This window comes from Polypterus senegalus, chromosome 1 (assembly GCF_016835505.1).
Source record: "Polypterus senegalus isolate Bchr_013 chromosome 1, ASM1683550v1, whole genome shotgun sequence".
NCBI classification, from domain to species: Eukaryota; Metazoa; Chordata; class Cladistia; order Polypteriformes; family Polypteridae; genus Polypterus; species Polypterus senegalus.
The window spans coordinates 16,878,014-16,900,015 of NC_053154.1; the positions used below are offsets into that span (position 1 = coordinate 16,878,014).

General features: G+C 39.6%; 1 protein-coding gene across 1 annotated transcript in view; it reads left to right on the forward strand.

Moving 5' to 3' along the window:
* Positions 1–22,002, forward strand: part of traf6 (TNF receptor-associated factor 6) — a 71,340-nt gene that overhangs the window by 33,217 nt on the left and 16,121 nt on the right. Inside the window, exons 2-3 of the mRNA XM_039744281.1 lie at positions 983–1,340; positions 20,751–21,057. Coding sequence (XP_039600215.1) covers positions 20,765–21,057 — 293 coding nt within the window. The 5' untranslated portion in view covers positions 983–1,340; positions 20,751–20,764. The remainder of the gene's footprint in view (positions 1–982; positions 1,341–20,750; positions 21,058–22,002) is intronic.

The window sequence follows — 22,002 nt, forward strand, 5'->3', positions numbered from 1 at the left end:
CTTGTTGCATCTTTCCCAAGAAGACTCATGGCTGTATGAGCTCAAAAGGGTGCTGCTACTAAATACGGAGCAAAGGGTCTGAATACTTAGGACCATGTGATATTTCAGTTTTTCTTTTTTAATAAATCTGCAACAATTTCAAAAATTCTTTTTTTTTTGTCTGTCAATATGGGGTGCTGTGTGTACATTAATGAGGGAAAAAATTAACTTAAATGATTTTAGCAAATGGCTGCAATATAACAAAGAGTGAAAAATTGAAGGGGGGTCTGAATACTTTCCGTACCCACTGTATGTAGGTTTTAAAATAAGCTCAATTTAAAACGTGACAAAAAAGTGACATTAAAAACGTCACTTTTAGGCTTAGGATTTTATATATATAATCCTGTAGTTAGGATATAGCGGGTTGGATAATGGATGGATGCATATATTATATACTAGCCACACTGAAAATGCCGTTTTAAAGCCATTACAACAAATAAAGGGAAGCCTTTCATATTACAATTATTTTTCGTTGCGGTTAATGCAAACACAACTGTATAGGGGATGTACTAATGTTACTACTGTGCCCTGGGTAAAGCATCAAGACATTTTAAATGGCAATGTTAAAAAGCGGGCCCTAAATAATTCAACCATGCTTTAAGAAAAGGATGAACTGCCTAAACTGCAGTCATTATACCATTCTTGACTCTCTAGCGAGACTGTGTCATTATTGTTTTCACGCTATTCAAATATGTGTCGTGTTGTTTCACTGCTTTTGCTGCATTTTACATGTTGTACTCATAGACATTCCATTTGGCCTCAAAAACCCAACAAGAACCACAAATGTAATGGTGCTGAATACATGTTGGACACTTTTCAGAATTAAGCCATTTATTTACTCGCAATCTGAAAAGTTTACAAATGCATTGATAATGGTGAGTGCTTTTTCCTCAATGAACAAAACGATATGCCATTTCAAACTTTTTTTCTTTTTTTTCTTTAGGTTTTGCTGAAGCCTTTGAATGAAGAAACTTGCCGTTAATGATGATTATCTTCCTGAATGGTTGGATATCACTTGCAAATGGAAGATATGGATGTCACAAAGTTTTCTGAATGAATGTACATGGAAATTGGAGACTAACAATCACCCTGATGATAAACTTTGAATCTTAATACTTAAAAGAAAAACAGGAACCCTTAATCTTTGAAGCAGATGTGAATTTCGAAGAAGATTGAGGTTACTAATTCTGAAACAAACCAACCAACTAACTAACCTGTCTATACTAGACTACTGACTTCTGGGTTTTCCTGTTGGATAAGGTTTATTGTGAAACATACATTCTGGAAATACGTCAATGACGGTATGTGTTTCACTTATATTTTAACATTTGTCTAACTGTTTTATGTTATGACTAAGTAAGTAATGGGCTTTTGCAAATACAGTTTAAAAATCAAAATGTAATGGGAATTTGAAAATTACAGGGAGAAGCTGACAGAGTACAGCAAGTTTGTAATGGCTTATGTGTAGTTGGAACACGCATAGCACAGTGCTCTACCATTAGTCTAGTTGAAGCCAAAAGAAGATGGATGCTCTAATGTGGGATTGTACCATTGTTGACCAATGTGCTATAGTAGGATTTCTTTGATCAGAGGGAGTAAAACCTGCTGGAATTTCCTGAAAGCTTGTTCAGATCAGTAAGCTGTTAGGGTGTCCACCTTGCACAAACTTTATAATACCCCAAGTCATCATGTGCTGTGGCATGTGCAGATCCATGTATCTGATATCCAAGCCCAAAAATATCTAAGCCAAATATCCAAGCAAAAGCAGGCAGCGTAATCGGTCGGCCTTCTGTGATGAAGGCATTTGCCACGTTGATGGGCGACCAGATTGAGCTTTGTCAGTTAATCTTGCTCTTCTCTTTTTAAACCTTTCTGCCCATTAATCTTTTCATTGAGTTTTACTGTTTTCACTTCTGTACTGAACCAAAATCCTTTGGTGAATTTCAGCAGGTTTCACTCCCTCTGCCCAAAGAAATCTCACTACAGTGCGCTTTTCAGCAGTGGTGCAATCCCGCAGCAGAATGTTCATATTGATTTAACCTTGGCTTCAACTAGACTAACAGCAGAGTGCTGCGCTGTGCATGTTCAAACTACCCATAAGCCATCGCAAACATGTTGTATCAACCTCTGTCAGTTGTGGCTGTTGTGTTAATTGCCTTTACTTTTTTATGTTTGCTTTTGTATAAAAAAAGCCTTCCCTATAATATCCCACCCTAAAATCCTTTGAAGCATGTCTCACTAAGACTGTGGTTTTCCTTCCATGGAATCTTTTCAGTTTTGTCCACGTCTAATGAAGATGAACTGATCACCCAAAAAAAAAGTTAAAAGCCCTAGTGGACCCTGGGCTTGTCAGATAAATGAACCTACACAGCCAGAGGTAGAGGTAACTTAAGAGGCTGGTGAGGTTTTGCATTTCCGAAATTATGGACTGTAATTGTATGTGGTATTGAAACAATAATGTCTTTATTTTCAGATAATATGTCAGGTACTTTTTGATCAGAATATCATTTTTTTTTAATTACTGAAGAAACATATTTAAATAAAGGAGCCAAAATACTTCAGGGCCTGCAGTTTAGGGAAGTACATTAATTTTCTGCATAGTATTTTGGCATTCTGTCTGATTAAAGTTAAAGGTTTGTGACAGACGGCAGGGCTGCTTCCTTAACTGATCTCTCTAAATTTGCATTTGTTGTAAGTGGTGTTTGTACACTTTATTTATTTTGTGAAATAAATTGTATTAGTACACCTTACAATGTACTTGATGCCCCATCTATATCAGGTTCCTTCCTTACCTCTGATGTTACCCATATAGGCTCCAGCCTCGTAAATTGGAGAATGAAATGTTGTGTATTTTGTTCCAGAACTTGGTCATCCATTTTTTTTTTCCTTTAAGTACCATTAGTGTGGCATGTTAATTTTGTGGGTTTTTTTTAAAAAAAAAAAAAAAAACTTTTTACAAGAGTACAATATGCTGTATATTAAAGGGTAATTTAAACCCGAATACAGTGCCCATTTTTAATTTTGCTTTTTCTGGAGGATATGTTAAGAATCATCATCACATTACAGACAAATGTTAGAGGTAAGGATGATTTACATTATGCACAATATTTCCAAAACCTTAGGAATGTTCAAAAGTGAAAGTGTACTTTGATTTAAGTTGTTGTGGCAAAGTTTTATAATCCCACTGGCTTTCAGATCCACCCACACATTCATTTTCCAGCTCTTAATTGTTTTTAGTTTACACTTGTAATTTGGTCGCCTTCTAACGGTATTTTTATTTTTGTTTTTAATGCATTTTACTTTTTTTTCATAACAATGAAAATTAAAAATTAATTTTAATGTAAAGTACTGCATTTCAGATCAGATATCCCCCACCCATTTCAGAATGCAAAGAAAGAAACAGGTTTAATTCAAGATACTGGAAATATTCCCAAAGTTAACAATGATTCAGTTGAGGTCAGTATTGATCAAATGCTTGACTAATTCTAAATTAGCGCTTTTAAACCAAAACTGATAAAGTGAATCCATTTTTCTAATTTTAAGTAAAATGGGACATTTTCTGTTTGTGTTATGCTGGATGAATTCGTATTCTTTGAATTGAGCAATAGAAGGCGGCCTTCTAACAGTGTAAGTAGATTGTTTATTAGTAATATTCCTTTCGGCATTATCTCACACAGAGCTGTCACAGTAGTTTGTTAGTGTGCTTATTTTTATGTAAAACAAATGACAGTTTACAAAGCTAATATGATTACAAGCCAGTTTAAAATATACAGACTGAGCACTTCAGTAACAACATACAGTAGCAAATTCGAACAATTCATCAGTGATGGTTACCAGGAAGAGGGTGACGGTAGACTTGACAGGTTTTAAACAGGCAGTATCGATTTAAATCAAGCAGCACTGTATTATACAAGTACAGTGGAACCTTGGATTGCGAGCATAATTTGTTCCAAAAAACGTGCTTGTAATCCAAAGCACTCGTATATCAAAACGAATTTCCCCTTAAGAAATAATGGAAACGCAGATGATTCGTTCCACAACCCAAAACTATTCATATAAAAATGATTAATATAAAGTAAAAATACATACAACAAATTAACCTGCAGTTTACCTTTGAAAAGAATCATGGCTGGTGTGAGGGAGACGAGAGAGTGGAGGGTTATTGTGTAGGACGACTTTAACTCAAACTAACGCAATCACTGCTATCTGTTGGCTCACTGGAATCGTCTTCTTTTTTTTGCAACTTTGTCATTGGATAGGTTCCTTGTTAGTTTCTTTTGCCTGAAGAGTCACAACACTTGGACACAAAATTAAAAAAATGCTTTATACACTGTAAGATTTCTAAACTCTTTTGGGATTCCACCTAATGGGATGACACGCGGAAGAGCATCCCGAAGCAACCGCAGGCTCCCTGCACTGCATCGGTTAGCCATAAAAGCGAATCTGAAAAGATCGCGGACATGCTATAAGCGCCTGCCATTGATGGGTGATTCAAGGAACATTATAAATGCACAGGGCACAGTATTACTTGGCCACTAACCTGCCCATGACCCTGCCTGACTGCTGTGTCTGTGTATAGGAGAGCGGCAGATCCCACTACAATAAATAACCGTGCTGTTCCTGTTTCAAGCTGAATAAAGCTGGTGTTTCTAAAGTACTGAGTGTGCAAGACAGGGACTCGCATGTTACAACACACACACACACACGTGGTGGTCACCATGCTATAGTAAAAAGAATATGCCCGTACCGATGTTGACTATATGAGTGAGGCATGCCAACTAAGACCAAGAATGGGAGACGATTTACCCACAATCCTGCAGCTAGCGCGAGAGAAAGAGAGAGAAGAACCATCAGCTCAGTTGTGATCACGTGACGCTCGGCAGACAAAGAGTATATGTACTACTTGTATTGCAAGACCTCGCTCGTTTATCAAGTTAAAATTTATTAAAAATTTTAGCTCATCTTGCAAAACAAGGTTTTACTGTACTAGGTAAGGGAAAAATCTTATCGATTTGCAAAGTGAAGAATATTACTTGACATTGCCCCATGACTGAAATGGAACAACTCATATGAAAATATCTTTGTCAGAAGCAGATTTAAATGTGAAAAGGTAGAATTACATTATAACACATTGTAGAGAAAAGCCAAGCAAAATGACACCTTTTTATTGGCTAACTAAAAAGATTACAATATGCAAGCTTTCGAGGCAACTCAGGCCCCTTTTTCAGGCACAATGTAATGTAAGATTACATCTTGCCTGAAGAAGGGGCCTGAGTTGCCCTGAAAGCCTGCATATTGTAATCTTTTTAGTTAGCCAATAAAAGGTGTCATTTTGCTTGGCTTTTCTCTACATTCATAATGGCTAACACGGTACAACAACCTAGTACTACATTATAACACATTAAAATTAATGCAAAACAGTTTTTCGTCAGCTATTTGATCACGTGAAGCTGAAAGTTGTGAAGTCACAGCATGAGCATTAGTGTACATAAAAGTGGTCTGGGTGATATCCTTGGCGCATCGCAACATTGTTTCATAAATGCACCACTGCGCACACAGGCTTGTTTTCAGATCATAGTTTTTTGGGATCGCCAAAGCACAAACCTATCCTATTTGAACAATAAAATGTTGCTGGAAACAGCAAGCTACAGTTACTGAAGCTCTCATAAGCCATGGATTTGAGAATGAGAGCATCAGAGATCGAAACACCTTCTGCTGATACTCATTCAGGAACGTGGGTAGATGACAGCAAGGAGGCATTAGACTGCAGTAAATGTTGCAGGGCTGAGAGAAGAAGCAGGCCAGTTCCCAGCGATGGCTCTTCTTGTCTGCCGGGTCTATAGCTGGTGAGTGTTCTCAAGTGCAGGGGTGAGGTCTCGTCTCCATGCAATGGCTTGATGTTCTAATTTTACTGAAAAGGGAATCCATTTTTACATTATATGTTCTTTTTTTGATTCAGTCAGGACCTACAGCTAACGGGTCAGTAAGGCATTCAAGTAGGAAATAAAAGGACAGCCATTGCTAGAAATGTTTGATGTTAACTCATTTTAAAGATAATTTTAAATTGGGATAGTTTTGCACTCCAGTCACATTACAATTATTACACTATAAACCTATAATATAATGTGTTAGAATACAGTGAAATTCGTACTTGCATATGCTCTCCTTTGTTAATGGAGCACAGATGTTTTGTGTTAATATTGTGTTTATAAGAAATACTTATGAATGCTTTGGAAAAAATATCAATTTTTATTTTGTTGGTCTGGCATCTCTTGACATATTGGTATGAGAAACCCCTACATATAATATACCATTTGATTCATCTTGATATCTAGTTATGCAAGATGTCACACTATTTGTGGTCCTCTACAACTAAACCCCCCCTCGTTTTTAGGACATTTTATACCATATTTTGTGCAGAAAATTACACCCTTATGATAAAGAGTAAACCAATAGGTACCCAGAGCAAAAATGATCAGAAGGACTTGAAGTTGTGCATACCACATCAACAGACCCTTAATGGAATACTAGAGGACAAGGTTACTCCTTTTCACAAAACTTTGAAAAAATGCGAATCAGTAATACAGACATTGAAGTGAAATGGAGTGTCATTTTTTACTCTTGAGAGGTTGCTGATCATGAATAGGATATTCGTGATATTTAGTTCTTTACCTGTGGTTTGAGCCTTCTAAGAGCCACTGCCAAAAAGTTAAAAATGGCAAATGTCAACGATCAGTATGTGTTGTATCGTTTTAGACTGTTTCCAAGGTCAGTGATTGCTAATAAGATTTTATTTTTCATTCTTTACCAGGGATCTAGCCCTCTATGGATCTCTATCACAGGATGAAAAATGGCACATTTATATTATACAGTGATCCCTCCTTTATTGCGGTGGTTGCATTCCAGAACCCCCCGCGAAAGGTGAAAATCTGCGAAGTAAAAACCATATATTCAAATGGTTATCTCTGTATATAATTTTCATTTGGATCTTGATCTTTGTTTGTCCGCAAATGAATTAGAAGAAGAAGCACTAGATGGCAGTAGAGAGACAGCTAAACATAGGCATTGCATTAAGAATCTCCTCCAGGCTTATACTACTGAAGACTGTAGTACTTCAGTCACACCTCAAAACACAGACATTCAAACTAAACAAATTGTTGTGCTTTAAATTAACTAAAGAGATCTTCATTTAGATCTTGATCTTTGTTTGTCCGCGAATTCCACTCATGCGTAGACCACCTTCCAGTTTAGTACGTTGTTGTTACTCAGGGATGTCAACAATGTGCCGGAATAATGAAAGGGGTGGTGGACAGTGTTACGCTGGTTAGCTCCTGAGGCCTGGTTAGAGAATGAGATTACCAAAGATAAAAGGTATGTGCCTACGTAACATATGAATGAAAGAAAGACAGTGGGTAAAATGGTTGAGAAGACATCGTGAGAGGAAATGATAGCGTCGTGAAAACGAGACAGACTGTGACCGGACAGAAGCAGAAATGCTCCTACACCACCACATAATTCCTATTCGGACAGTGATTCTGAGTAGGCCGTTCCTATCGAATCAATGTCCAAGGGTTTTCCTTTGTAATTTTGTTTCCCTTATAAAAAATCATAATGCTGTGTGACGAAGGGTCCAGTTCACGACTGGCAGCCGCGTTTAAACAGGGAGCCCTTCACAGACAACTTTAACATGCGCAATGTAGTTGGCCGCACATGGCTAGTTTTTATATATTTTAAGCCCTTATAAACTCTCCCACACTCTTATAAATATTTCCCTCACAGTTATTCAGCATAATCCCTTTCTATTCTCTTGGATATTAGGTAAGATTCATTGAAATTGTCTATGTAAACACACTGTTTATATACAGTAAAACCTAAATATTATTTTAACGATATTGAGTATCTCCGATATCACATATGTTACAGCCATTATGATAGACAAATCGTTTTGGAGCCATAACGAAGGGCTTGACTATGCACAAAAATAAACACAACAGTTAACTCTTTACACAGCGAAACACGTTGATGCTGAATGAGCGAGACAAGACTTCCTGGTTAACGCAGCAGAAATCGAATTTGGGGCTCCATCGCTGAGCCAATCAGCACACAGGAACTTAACTGCGTACTCTGATTGGGTAGCTTCTCAGCCATCCGCCAATAGCGTCCCTTGTATGATATCAACTGGGCAAACCAACTGAGGAAGCATGTACCAGAAGTAAAAAGACCCATTGTCTACAGAAACCCGCGAAGCAGCAAAAAATGTACGTTATATATTTAGATATGCTTACATGTAAAATCCGCGAAAGAGTGAAGCCGCGAAAGTCGATGCACGATATAGCGAGTGATTACTGTAATTGAGATTATGTAGACTGACGTAGACTTTACACATTTAAATTGAAGCACGCATTTTAATATCTCAAATATCTGATGCAACAGTTCTTGTTTATTTTGTAGTTCTACCTCATGAAGTAAATCACTACATCTTCCAAACACCCCAAATTAGTGCTTCTCACATTAATTCAGATTAATTTTTTTTAAGGATTATTTTATTTTAATAAAAAAGAAACATCTGTATGTGTCCTGGTTTGAATTTTGCAGTATTTTGATTTATGCATGTTTAATAATAATAATAACACTAAGTATACGCCTTTTTTTTTTTTTTAACATATTGTGGGAATATTGTGTTGTGAAGCTTGGATCTTTAATCACCAGCAGCCCCTATTTCTGTTCCTGTGATCCTATGCGGGTAACCCCCAAGGGCTGCTGGGAAGTGAAGTTCTCCCCACAGTAACACTGCTACAAAGTTATGAATAAATTTTTTGTGGTTAGCAGTCCATTTTAATAATTTACTGTACATTGGTGGTAGTGACTTGCAAGGGCTTGTAAAACTTGCAAATAGAGGAGTAGTAGTTAAATAGGCAGAGGGAGAACATGCTGTAGTATTATTTTTAGCTTATATGAGAATTTTATGTCAGTTTTGTTAAGTAACATTGAATTACTTGCAGATTTTTCTTTTGATTAAATTCTTATGTAGTCATTATTGTGCTAATTGGTGTTTGATTTTTAAAAGCTTTTACATATGTTAAGCAGTATTTTGTTCTGATTGATGTTATTTTATATCATGTCAATTGTACAGTATATAATAGTTATCCTATTTCATATCAAATCAATCAAAATCTTTGACATTGTACAACAAAATTTAGGTGCAATTTCCCAGTGTTCTCCCAAGTTGGAGAATTAGTAATGAGTCAGTGAGTGAGTCAGTCAGTCAGTCAGTCAGTGAGGGCTTTGCCTTTTATTAGTATAGATATAAAACAATAGAAAATTTTCCTAAATATCTTCTTCAGATATTGTGTATTACAGATTGTTACAAAGTTTTACACTAAGGCAATATTAATTATACTTCCTGTATTATCATGTACGTTTCTATTTTATTTTTATTATTTTACTTTAGGCTTCTTGCAAAAATATTTTTGACAAAAAAAAATTAAGAGAAGAAACAGAATGAGGTCAAGGTCCTTTGCTATTTAATATAGACTGTTCCTACTAATGTTTATGCACTACTGTTCTAACGCTCGTTATTGTCACGGGCTTAATGTCTAGTTATTTTAATAAATGCTATTATTGACCGACTGTAACCAAGTGCTCTGCCAATGAATGATGGAGTTTCACCTCTCTCTGACCTTTTTATTATCTCTACTTTATTTTCAATGGTGATGGTTTTTCTCTTTTTTACTGTATCACCAGCACTTGCATCAGATTTGTGTTTCAGAGACATTGTTGAATGGTGAAGACAAAAGGTTAAGATGAGCTCTTCTGCACAGCACTGTACACGTTATCATAGCAGGAAGGCTCCTGTCATCAACACGTCTGATGTACTGACAAGAGACAACTTCCTGCTATGTGCGTAACAGTACAAGCAGGCTTGCTATTGAGAATGACTGGGGGCGGCGAGGGGCGGTCCATCACCAGCCCACCTCACAGTCCCCTCCACTACAGTATGCTGCCTGCAGCGTCCGCCCACCGAGAACGAACACGGTGCGGTGAAAGGCGTGTAGTGAATCGCCCACCCTCACACTACAATGCTACCCCCCGCCGCCCTGTTTAACCCCAGTGGCCTCTGTTCAGCCACAACCGGGTCACCGCTTTCAGCATCACCAGCCGGCCACCAAGAATGAACGGGGCAGCCGTGTGTGGTGGGTGGCCAGTGAAATCGGTTGCCGCCGGGAGCCGCCCGAGGGACACTACACTGCGCGAGCAGCGAAATCACTCCCCTCCAGCCTCCGTCCAGCCACCGCTTGCAGGGTCACCAGGCCGAAGGAGACGGAGTGGCAGTTACTGAGGCGCATGTGTCGCAGCTGCGGCCCGTTCATAAGTCGGATGTCCGTAACCTGGGGACTACCTGTATTCAAGTTAAAACCAAAATAATCCATAACAGCAGAACCATGTTTTCCATTCATACATGCACCATATTGCACTTGTCCCTTAGCCAATGTTGACTTAGAGCTGTATTGTAATCTTGAGTGTATTGTCTTTTAAACATGAAGGTGCACTCGGTCAGATTGACCACTTAACAGCATTCAGCATGGTGATGGCTGAAGGATAGAAACTGTTTCTCAGTCTATTTGTCTTAGTCTTTATGGTTGTGAAATGTCTGCCTGAAGGCAGGCATTCAAACAATGCATGTCCTGGGTGTGATGGGTCCTGAAGAATTTTCTTTATGTTCCTGATACAACAGTAACTATGTAGTTCTTCTAGTGAGGGGAGAAGACAGCCCATTATCCACTAGGCAAGCTTAATGACCCTGTGAAGCTCTTTTCTCTGTGCTTCTGTGCATATGTATGTATTTATGTATTGTGTAATGTAGCCAGGTCCTTAGCTAGGACAGAAAGAGCATTGCAAAAACAGGTAGCACAGGACAGAGATGGCAGGATAAAAGGTCTTGGTAAGGTGTACACTGGATGTGGCAAACAACCGTGTGTGTATAAGAAGCGGTGAAGTGCCGGGAAATGGTTAGATTTGAGTATTGTGGGTTGTCTGGTGGGCGGCGCGGTGGCGCAGTGGTAGCGCTGCTGCCTCGCAGTTAGGAGACCCGGGTTCGCTTCCCGGAACCTCCCTGCGTGGAGTTTGCATGTTCTCCCCGTGTCTGCGTGGGTTTCCTCCGGGCGCTCCGGTTTCCTCCCACAATCCAAGGACATGCAGGTTAGGTGGATTGGTGATTCTAAATTGGCCCTAGTGTGTGCTTGGTGTGTGGATGTGTTTGTGTGTGTCCTGCGGTGGGTTGGCACCCTGCCCAGGATTGTTTCCTGCCTTGTGCCCTGTGTTGGCTGGGATTGGCTCCAGCAGACCCCCGTGACCCTGTGTTCGGATTCAGCGGGTTAGAAAATGGTTGGTTGGGTTGTCTGGTGGGGTTCCCCTTGGGAACAGGCTAGCATTTCCTGACCTTTTAATTGGGGGAAGGGCCATGGAGGAAAGAAACTGACTAACTCACAGCCTAGATTTGGACTGACCTGTGGGTATAAACACCCACGGGCCAGTATTTTTTATTGTTTTTTTTTCTCCCTGCTTGTTATTGTTTGCATCCAGTGTTCATCCATCCTGGGTGACATGGGTCCCGCACAGACCACAGTTACTACTCTGTGCCTGGCATGCTACTTTATTGAGGTTGAATGATTCATTCTGAGTTAGTTCATTGACTCAGATCGTGACACACAGGCATGAATGCAAGTGTACACATATCTACACACACCACACCCTAAGGTGGTCAAATTGATTGTGTTCAGCAATACGTAAAACCTTTAAATACATTGTTTTTTCTTTCTTTCACCTATAATTTTTCTTACCTGTTAAGCCTGAGACTTTTTCTTGTTCAAAATAAATTACTCCAGTTCTTTTTGATCAACTTATTCTCTTTGTTTGATTATTGATAGAAATTAAATGTTTTCATTTTTGATATCTTCATAATGAAACTAAGATGTGGTTGCACACAACTTTGATTTTAAACTTGTCAGTTACATAGATGACTTGTCAAATAATGTTAAGCCGTTCTCCCTCAAATCTAATGCAAATCTTAGTTTAAAGGAAGGATAACAATTGAAGGATTTAAACATATCAAATATTTGTCTCATCCCTTTCTATGCCATGTTTGCCAATATTTAAGTTCTTGTAATGTTCTGTATAAACACATGCTGTAACTATATAGTCCATATTTGAAGTTTATCATCTGTAGTTGCCTTGGAACAGGAAAGTGACTCAGAATGATATTTTGGAGGTGGGGGTTCTTTTGGATCTGAATGGTGGTTATGAAGTACTTGCATACAAAATTTTACAACAAACTGATGCCTTAACATTAATCAAAATAATTTTAACTATTACATTTTGAATAATTTGTTTTGTCAAAGTCATCAAGACAAACCAGTGTCTCACTTTTAATATGTAGGTAAACTTTCTTAATTTTATTTGTACTTAATGATTGCATTTTCAAAATTTCCAACAAGGTTTATATTTAGATTTAAATTTGATTTTTTTTTTCATTTGTAACTCTCAATAATTGTGTGTAAATATATGTATTAAAAGTTTCAAAGGTTGGGTATATAATGCTGTTTTTCTGAGAATCCTATGTAGTAAAGAACTATTATTACTATTATTAGAATGAACTAAATCTATTTAGATGATATGAATGCATTAATTAATTACTAATTTACATTTATATTACATCAGGGATCGGCTCTGAGCCCTTTCCTATTTGCAATGGTGATGGACAGGTTGACAGATGAGATTAGACAGGAATCCCTGTGGACTATGATGTTTGTTGATGACACTGTGATCTGTAGCGATAATAGGGAGCAGGTTGAGGAGACCCTGGAGAGGTGGAAATCTGCTCTAGAGAGGAGAGGAATGAAGGTCAGTAGGACAACCAAGACAGAATACATGTGTGTGAATGAGAGGGAGGTCAGTGGAATGGTGAGGATGAGGGAGTAGAGTTGGCGAAGGTGGATGAGTTTAAATACTTGGGATCAACAGTACAGAGTAATGGGGATTGTGGAAGAGAGGTGAAGAAAAGAGTGCAGGGTGAAAAGGGTGTAATTTGTGACAGACGGGTATCAGCAAGAGTGAAAGGGAAGGTCTACTGGACGGTAGTGAGACCAGCCATGTTATACGGGTTGGAGACGGTGACACTGACCAGAAAGCAGGAGACAGAGATGGAGGTGGCAGAGTTAAAGATGTTAAGATTTGCATTGGGTGTGATGAGGACGGACAGGATTAGAAATGAGGACATTAGAGGGTCAGCTCAAGTTGGATGGTTGGGAGATAAAGTCAGAGAGGCGAGGTTGTGTTGGTTTGGACATGTGCAGAGGAGAGATGCTGGGTATATTGAGAGAAGGATGCGAAGGATAGAACTGCCAGGGAAGAGGAAAAGAGGAAGGCCCAAGAGAAGGTTTATGGTATGGTGAGTGAAGATATGCAGGTGATGGGTGTAACAGAACAAGATGCAGAGGACAGAAAGATATGGAAGAAGAAGATTCACTGTGGCAACCCCTAACGGGAGCAGCCAAAAGAAGAAGAGTGATTTTCCAACCTTCTCAAAATGTTTTATGTAGTGATTGTGGAGCCACTTCAGCCAGCATCAATATAAAGCATCAACCTGGATGATACAATGGCAGCCATTCTTGTACCAGTAGTTTGCTCACCACACATTAGCTGTTAGGTGGTGAAAGGGTGAGAGAGAGACTTAGCCAATAAGGGACAGGAGTTGATTAGGGGGGCAGAATCACTTGGACATAGTTGGCAATTTTAGCCAGAACATCGAAAACACTCTTACTATTTTCGAACGATGCTAAGGGATGTTTTATGACCACAGAGAGTCTACACCCCAGTTTTATGTCCCATCTGAAGGATGACACCAATTTATACAGCATAGTGACCCCGCCATTGCACTGGGACATTGGGATCCACACACAGATCAAGGAGTCAACACCTCTTAATGGACTCGCCAACACCTCTTCCAGCAGCGTTATCTTGATGGTCTCCCATCAACTACTGGCCTGACCCAAAAACGCTCAGCTTCATGTGGGCTACCTGTTCTGAAGTGCAGGTAGTATGGCTGCAGGTGGTAAAACTGAATACAGATGGCCATTGGGTTATGAATGAGTCCCACTCCTGCTAAAATTCATAACACAATTTTTGTATGCAAGTCAGAACTTGCACTGGAAATATCCATTAATGGAAATATTGGCAACAATGTGTAATGCTTTAGTACTTTTTTGCAGAAAAAAAAAGTTTCAAACTAAATAATAAAATGACAGTGAAACAATATTGCTATACTTAAAATCACAAAACACGATTTAATCTAAAGTGAACTAAGGGTAACTATAGTAAATCAACCTTGTGGTTAAACATCCTACAGTTGTTGATAACCTCATTGAACTGGAAACAAGCACAACTGTGTCATAAAAAGCCACTACTAACTGAAGAATCATCCCTCAGCAGAGACGTGCTTCCTGAATAATTGCACATGCCATGCAATGCCATGGCTGCGAGGCATACTTAAGATGCTGGAATTACAAGTACGTAGCTGGTTGTTATTCTCCTCTACCATACGGACAGCTTCCTATCTGCTTATTTGTAACAGAGTCTCTTCTGTTGCTGTCTGTGCTGCCTTTTCTCAGGGATCGCTCAGTCTGTCATCTGCCCCTGCCAGTAGCTGAGATGGTGAAACTGGGAATTTCAGCAAGTTGTGGATCAAACTATTTTACCATGGCTGAGCTTACTATGCACGCTAACAGTTACATCCAGCAACACATGTGCATGAAAACAGAAAGCGGTTTCAAAGTCCAGATAATACAGTACTACCTCTCATTGTTTGTGATAGATGGTACATATCAGTTCATGAAAATATGAGTTTGCTAAGTTTCTAAGTAAGAAAAAAATGAAAGTTAATTTAAATTAGTTTGAAAAGAAAATGGTTAAAGTTTTATTTGCTTGGTTGTGTCTCCATAATTGCCATACACTAAGTCCCACCTGTATTTAGCTAGGGAGTACCAATGGTGTAAACGTGCTGCTTTAATAGAACTTAAATGTGATCATCTCCGAATTGGCCCCAAGCAAGAGGAGAAGATTCATTCTCATCAGTATTTTGTTGTGGGCAGGCTTGGTAGCAAGGTGGTTTACATCATTGTCTTATGGATCCAGGATCCTGGGTTGGAATCCTGCACTTTGTCATGGGCTTTGTGGAGTCTGCATGTTCTTACTGTGTTTGTGTACATTTTTCTCTGGGTGTCCGGGCTCCCTTTTTTTTTTTTGAAGAAGTGTGTTAGTTTAACTGGTTAATTTAAACTGGATAGCATATTAGCTAACCAAACATGATTGGTGGACTGGGTGGTCGGCTTCCATTTGGTGATCCTTTTATGTTCTTACGTAATTACGTAAGTGTGAGGTTGGTTCCTCCCTTTTATCTAATGCTACTAGGATAGGCTTTGGTCTTCTTGCTATACAAGGATTAAGCAGTCTTGAGAATGTTATTGTTAGGGATACAGTTGCACAGTTTTTAGCATTCTGGGTTCAAACCATGCACTTAATAATTGATACATTCTCCCCATGTCTGCATTTCTTTTTTTTTTGTTGATTACTTCAGTCCCAAAGAAGTGGGTTCATTTCAAGTCCCTGTCACATTGGAAAATATTTCCAGTGATTTTCATTTGTTGACTTCATTTTCATAATTTTGGCAATTCATAGGGTAGTCATTGTGCACTCTGGTGACCTCCAGTCATATTTATATGTCTCTTGCTGTGCTGTTATGATAGTTTTGTGACTTGTATCCCACTTATATTACATTTATAGGAGACTCTTTTTTTCCCCCTCATGCTTAACAGCCAAACTTATCTACTGTACTGTACTTTGTCCTCTCTGTAGGTATTTATAATTTTAGACTGGAAAGTTAAGTGCTGTTGTTAACAGTAAATATCATCTGGGAAGCTATAATAGAATGTGTGTTCAAATCTGAAGCTTGTTAGAAACCACAAAAGCTTTACAGTTGTGTCCGGGAGTTTGATTACAAATAAGGTGGAAAGGTCATTTGATTGCAGTGTTTCATTCTTAAAGACATTTTGCCTGAAGAAGGTGCCTGAGTTGCCTCGAAAGCTTGCATATTGTAATCTTTTTAGGTAGCCAATAAAAGGTGTCATTTTGCTTGGCGTTTCTCTACATTGTTAAAGACACAATAGGAGGACAGAATCTCTGTGTTATTGCAGCTGGATTATAAGAGATTTCTTTTTAATTATTAGACCTATAATACATTTATAGTATTTGTTAGGAATAAAAATATCACAATGTAATGACTGTGAATTCTCCATCCAGTTCCTAGAAGATACACTGTGATTAGCAGTGTCATATGATTCAACAGGAGAAGCATCATTGCATATCTCTTTATTATGTAAAAAAATCTTGGGTCAAGACGTGACCTTCTCGGAGACACTTTAACGTCCCGTGAGACAAAAGGATGGCTGCTGTAAAGGCTTTTAAATGTTCGAAGTGCTGCGTGACATGCAGATCATGCAGCAGCAGATCGAGCACAGAGGAGGTAAAAAAAATGTATTTGTTTCCCATTGTATCACCGTTTAAGAGGGGGTTTCAGAGGAGCGACCTCATCTCCTTAGAGTGCGTGCAGCCCCCCTCTTCACAACGTGAGCAGCAGAGACACGAAGTGGCTGGTGCGTTGTGTGCCCCGGGTGGGTTATGGGGGGGTCGGGGGTGGGCGAGCGATATGAGTTTGCTTAGTTTCTAAGTAAGGAAAAAAAATGACAGTTCATTTAAATTAATTTGAAGAGTATGTACAATGAAAAATACTGGCATGTATTTATTACTAACTAGACATTAAGCCCGTTACAATAACGGGCGCTAGAACAGTAGTGCATAAACATTAGTAGGAACAGTCTATATTAAATGGCAAGGGACCTTGTATGTGGCTGTAATATGCGTCACTGTATTGTGTGCCTTTAATTTTCTCTCTCAGTAATACTGGTTTGTATTTCCGTAAAATGCCTGTAATTTTGTCAGACAGTAATACAGTGGAACCGAAGTAATTTCCCCCATAGGATTGTATGTAAATACAATTAATCCGTTCCAGACCGTATGAAATGTATGTAAATACAGTGGTGTGAAAAACTATTTGCCCCCTTCCTGATTTCTTATTCTTTTGCATGTTTGTCGCACAAAATGTTTCTGATCATCAAACACATTTAACCGTTAGTCAAATATAACACAAGTAAACACAAAATGCAGTTTTTAAATGATGGTTTTTATTATTTAGGGAGAAAAAATCCAAACCTACGTGGCCCTGTGTGAAAAAGTAATTGCCCCCTGAACCTAGTAACTGGTTGGGCCACCCTTAGCAGCAATAACTGCAATCAAGCATTTGCGATAACTTGCAATGAGTCTTTTACAGCGTTCTGGAGGAATTTTGGCCCACTTGTCTTTGCAGAATTGTTGTAATTCAGCTTTATTTGAGGGTTTTCTAGCATGAAGCGCCTTTTTAAGGTCATGCCATAGCATCTCAATTGGATTCAGGTCAGGACTTTGACTAGGCCACTCCAAAGTCTTCATTTTGTTTTTCTTCAGCCATTCAGAGGTGGATTTGCTGCTGTGTTTTGGGTCATTGTCCTGTTGCAGCACCCAAGATCGCTTCAACTTGAGTTGACGAACAGATAGCCAGACATTCTCCTTCAGGATTTTTTGGTAGACAGTAGGATTCATGGTTCCATCTATCACAGCAAGCCTTCCAGGTCCTGAAGCAGCAAAACAACCCCAGACCATCACACTACCACCACCATATTTTACTGTTGGTATGATGTTCTTTTTCTGAAATGCTGTGTTCCTTTTACGCCAGATGTAACGGGACATTTGCTTTCCAAAAAGTTCAACTTTTGTCTCATCAGTCCACAAGGTATTTTCCCAAAAATCTTGGCAATCATTGAGATGTTTCCTAGCAAAATTGAGACGAGCCCTGATGTTCTTTTTGCTTAACAGTGGTTTGCGTCTTGAAATCTGCCATGCAGGCCGTTTTGCCCAGTCTCTTTCTTATGGTGGAGTCGTGAAAACTGACCTTAACTGAGGCAAGTGAGGCCTGCAGTTCTTTAGACGTTGTCCTGGGGTCTTTTGTGACCTCTCGGATGAGTCTTCTCTGCGCTCTTGGGGTAATTTTGGTCGGCCAGCCACTCCTGGGAAGGTTCACCACTGTTCCCTGTTTTTGCCATTTGTGGATAATGGCTCTCACTGTGGTTCGCTGGAGTCCCAAAGCTTTAGAAATGGCTTTATAACCTTTACCAGACTGATAGATCTCAATTACTTCTGTTCTCATTTGTTCCTGAATTTCTTTGGATCTTGGCATGATGTCTAGCTTTTGAGGTGCTTTTGGTCTACTTCTCTGTGTCAGGCAGCTCCTATTGAAGTGATTTCTTGATTGAAACTGGTGTGGCAGTAATCAGGCTTGGGGGTGGCTACGGAAATTGAACTCAGGTGTGATACACCACAGTTAGGTGATTTTTTAACAAGGGGGCAATTACCTTTTCACACAGGGCCATGTAGGTTTGGATTTTTTTCTCCTAAATAATAAAACCATCATTTAAAAACTGCATTTTGTGTTTACTTGTGTTATATTTGACTAATGGTTAAATGTGTTTGATGATCAGAAACATTTTGTGTGACAAACATGCAAAAGAATAAGAAATCAGGAAGGGGGCAAATAGTTTTTCACACCACTGTATATATTTTTTTTAAGATTTTTAGCACAAATATAGTTAATTATACCATTGAATGCACAGCGTAATAGTAAACTAAATGTAAAAACATTGAATAACACTAAGAAAACCTTGAACAACACATTTGGTGGCAGTGGTGGGATAGCCCCCAGCGGTGGGATGAGCTAGCAGTGGGGGCCAGAAGAGGAGACAGAGCAGCAAGCGGGATTGGTAACTGACTTTTTGGAAGGACCCACGTACCCAAGCCGGAGGAGGACATTTTTAAGGACTGAGCTTTTTAAGTACATTTATTTATTGCTGGTTTTCAATTGTCTTTTAAAGTTCTTATTCTTTTAATGTCCTGTTTTTCTGAAGGGGGCTTAGCTTTGTTTGTTTTAGTGGGATTGTTTTAGTGCTTTTATTGTTTTAGTGCAGTGTAGAGTGGCCTTGCTGTGGACCTGAGCTACAGTTGCATTGGGTTGGCAGTGGTGTGGAGCCTTCCCATGCAACTGGAGTTTTATGGAGGGTGGAATGTGGTGTTATGGGCCCACAGCTCGTTGAGCAAACGCCATTCATTTTAAATAAATGATCACCTCGCTCGTGGCTTAGCGAGGGGACGTTGGGCCATAGCGAGCCGTGGGGCGATCCGTAGGGTGTGGGCGTTTCTCACCGAGTGCACAGGTGAGGAACTGCCCACATTTGTGATTGTCCCATGGCTAATGGTGCAGCTGCTGTGGCCCTCGTCATTTAAAAAGAAGCGCGAGTCGGTTTTGGGGAGGATGAAAAAAAGAACGAGAGGGGGGAAAAAAAAAAAGAACGAGATAAGGAAAAGAAGACAGAGGTTACAGGGAGCGAGGAAGCAGGCGGTGCGTGCGCGATTGAGCGCTCGAGGGCAGCTGTGAGGAAGCTGGGTGTAAGGCCATCACCCGGGTGTTTGAGTGGATGTTGCTCCCGCTGAGCGACCATGTAGTGGGAGTGACCTGGTGAAAGCGATGAGCCGCAGAAGGCAGCAGAAGTCGGGAGACTTGGTGGTGGAGTCCCCAATGTGTGCGTCCTGGCTATTGGGGTAATCAAGTCTCGGGGACTGGGATGAGAGCCAAACCGAAGCCAGGGATCGGGAGGTGTCCAGTCTCGAGTGTGTAGAGGAGGGCAGCTGCAGGGAGCGTCTTGCCTGCTGCTAAGCCCAAACAGGATAAGCAGGTGAGACGCTAACAGAAAAGAAGCACCGAGCTTGTTTGTTGTTGTTTTAAAGACTGCTTCCACGAGAAGATTTTAACCTCTGGTTTTTAAGGATTGTTTTTTTCTATTTATTGGTTTTACCTCCACGTTCTTTTATTGGATTATTTATTTAATGAAACATTTGGAGTACTGCACTATTTATTTGAACACCTGTTTTGTTGACTGTTTTAAATAAAAGAACTATTGCGCTTTTTGCACCACCCCTTGCTCAAGTGTTTATTTGCCTTCACTGACTAGCTCACTCGGTTACGTTATCGACGGTGTTGGGTTCAAGTGCTTCCAAACATCAAAGGGAGTGTGGAGCCAGAACCCACATCGTCACAGGATGTGTGCCACAAATCAGGATCCATAAAGGACATGAGCATTTAAATCACTGCAAAAGAGACCGTTTGTGATAGTCAGTTATCTGTCAGGCGATCCTATGTTTATATGTATTCAGCAGTGAAGACCAATAAGTTAAGGGGACCCAAGTAAATCTCTTAAAATAACAATTTGGTGGTGGTTTCAGTATATTCAGATAAACAGGCCAAAGGGTTTACGTCGTGAGTGTACGTAAGTAGGTATATACATGTGTTTGGTGTGTGAAGCTTGTTTGTTTTTATCATATTTCAATTAAGTAGCTTACATCTATACTGGAACACTTTAAATTCACCCTGACAAGCTGTTAATCTCCAAATAATGATGTTGGTTTGTTGTGAAATTGGTATCGGGTGTTTCATCTACACTGTCTTTTCTTTCCAGCCCAAGATTTGAGAATGAGCCTCGTCGGGTATGACAGTGAGACAGACAGTATTAGCAGTGGCTGCTGTGCTGGATTGTCTGGGAGCTGTGCTGCATCAGAAAAAGCAGACCTGAAGAATTATAATGGTAGTGCCACATACCAAGAAATTCCGCATTGCACAACTGAGATGCAAGGCTATGATGTGGAATTTGAGCCTCCGCTGGAAAGCAAGTATGAATGTCCCATCTGTTTAATGGCTCTGAGAGAAGCAGTGCAAACGCCTTGTGGCCACCGCTTCTGTAAAGGCTGTATCCTGCAGTCTATCAGGTATTTTTCATATTTAAATAATATGTATGTAATTTCTGTTTTAATACATTACATAAGTGCTACATAAATAGTTGGACTTTCTAATATTTTAGATTGGTTTTGCATTTGATTTTCAATATTTCTAACTATGGGCACAGTGATTGACTGACTGGTACATATTCCAGCACTGGCTCTTGCCATAATGCTTTATTCTACTCGGAAAGGCTGTGCCTCCCAAGACCATGAATTGTAGTTAAGGGAGGGGGCAAGGGTGTTGAGAATGTTAAAATTTATCCATTTTCACTTAATCAGAGCAGGGTCACAGAGAAACTGGAGCCTATCCCAGCAAGCAATGGTGAAAAGGCAGGAACAGTCCCTGGACAGGCCTCATCAGCCTATAACAAAATGAACACACTAGTATCAAGAGCCAGTTTAGCACCAGTCCACCTAACCTGAGTGTCTTTGGATTATGTGAGGTAATTGAATCACCTGGAGAAAATACACACACGAGGAGAATATGCATACTCCATACAGGTAGTGTGCAAAGTGAACCCCAGTCTCAGTGTTGCACCCCAGCAGTCCTGCCATCATGCTACCCATTAACTATGCAAACAAACATTAATCCTTGTTTGTTATTGGCATACTGCTTTATTTTGTGCTTATAGCATTTATTAAAAACCTCACAATACATTTACAAGTGGTTATATTTTTCTCATCATTACATAAATAATTTTTTTGGTAATTCAAATTTTACAGCTCTTTCACACTACATATACCTTAATGTTTCAATAGAACAACAAAGATTAATAGTAGCCTGCAGTACCTTTGAGGTCAGCAACGTAATACCCTAACATCCTGAAATGCCCACAGCGTCTGTCACAAAGCACCCATTGCATGCCAAATTACGCTATGGTTAAGATTAAGGTTTTGTGACTCAAAGGGTGTTTCATGACTGACACTGTGGGC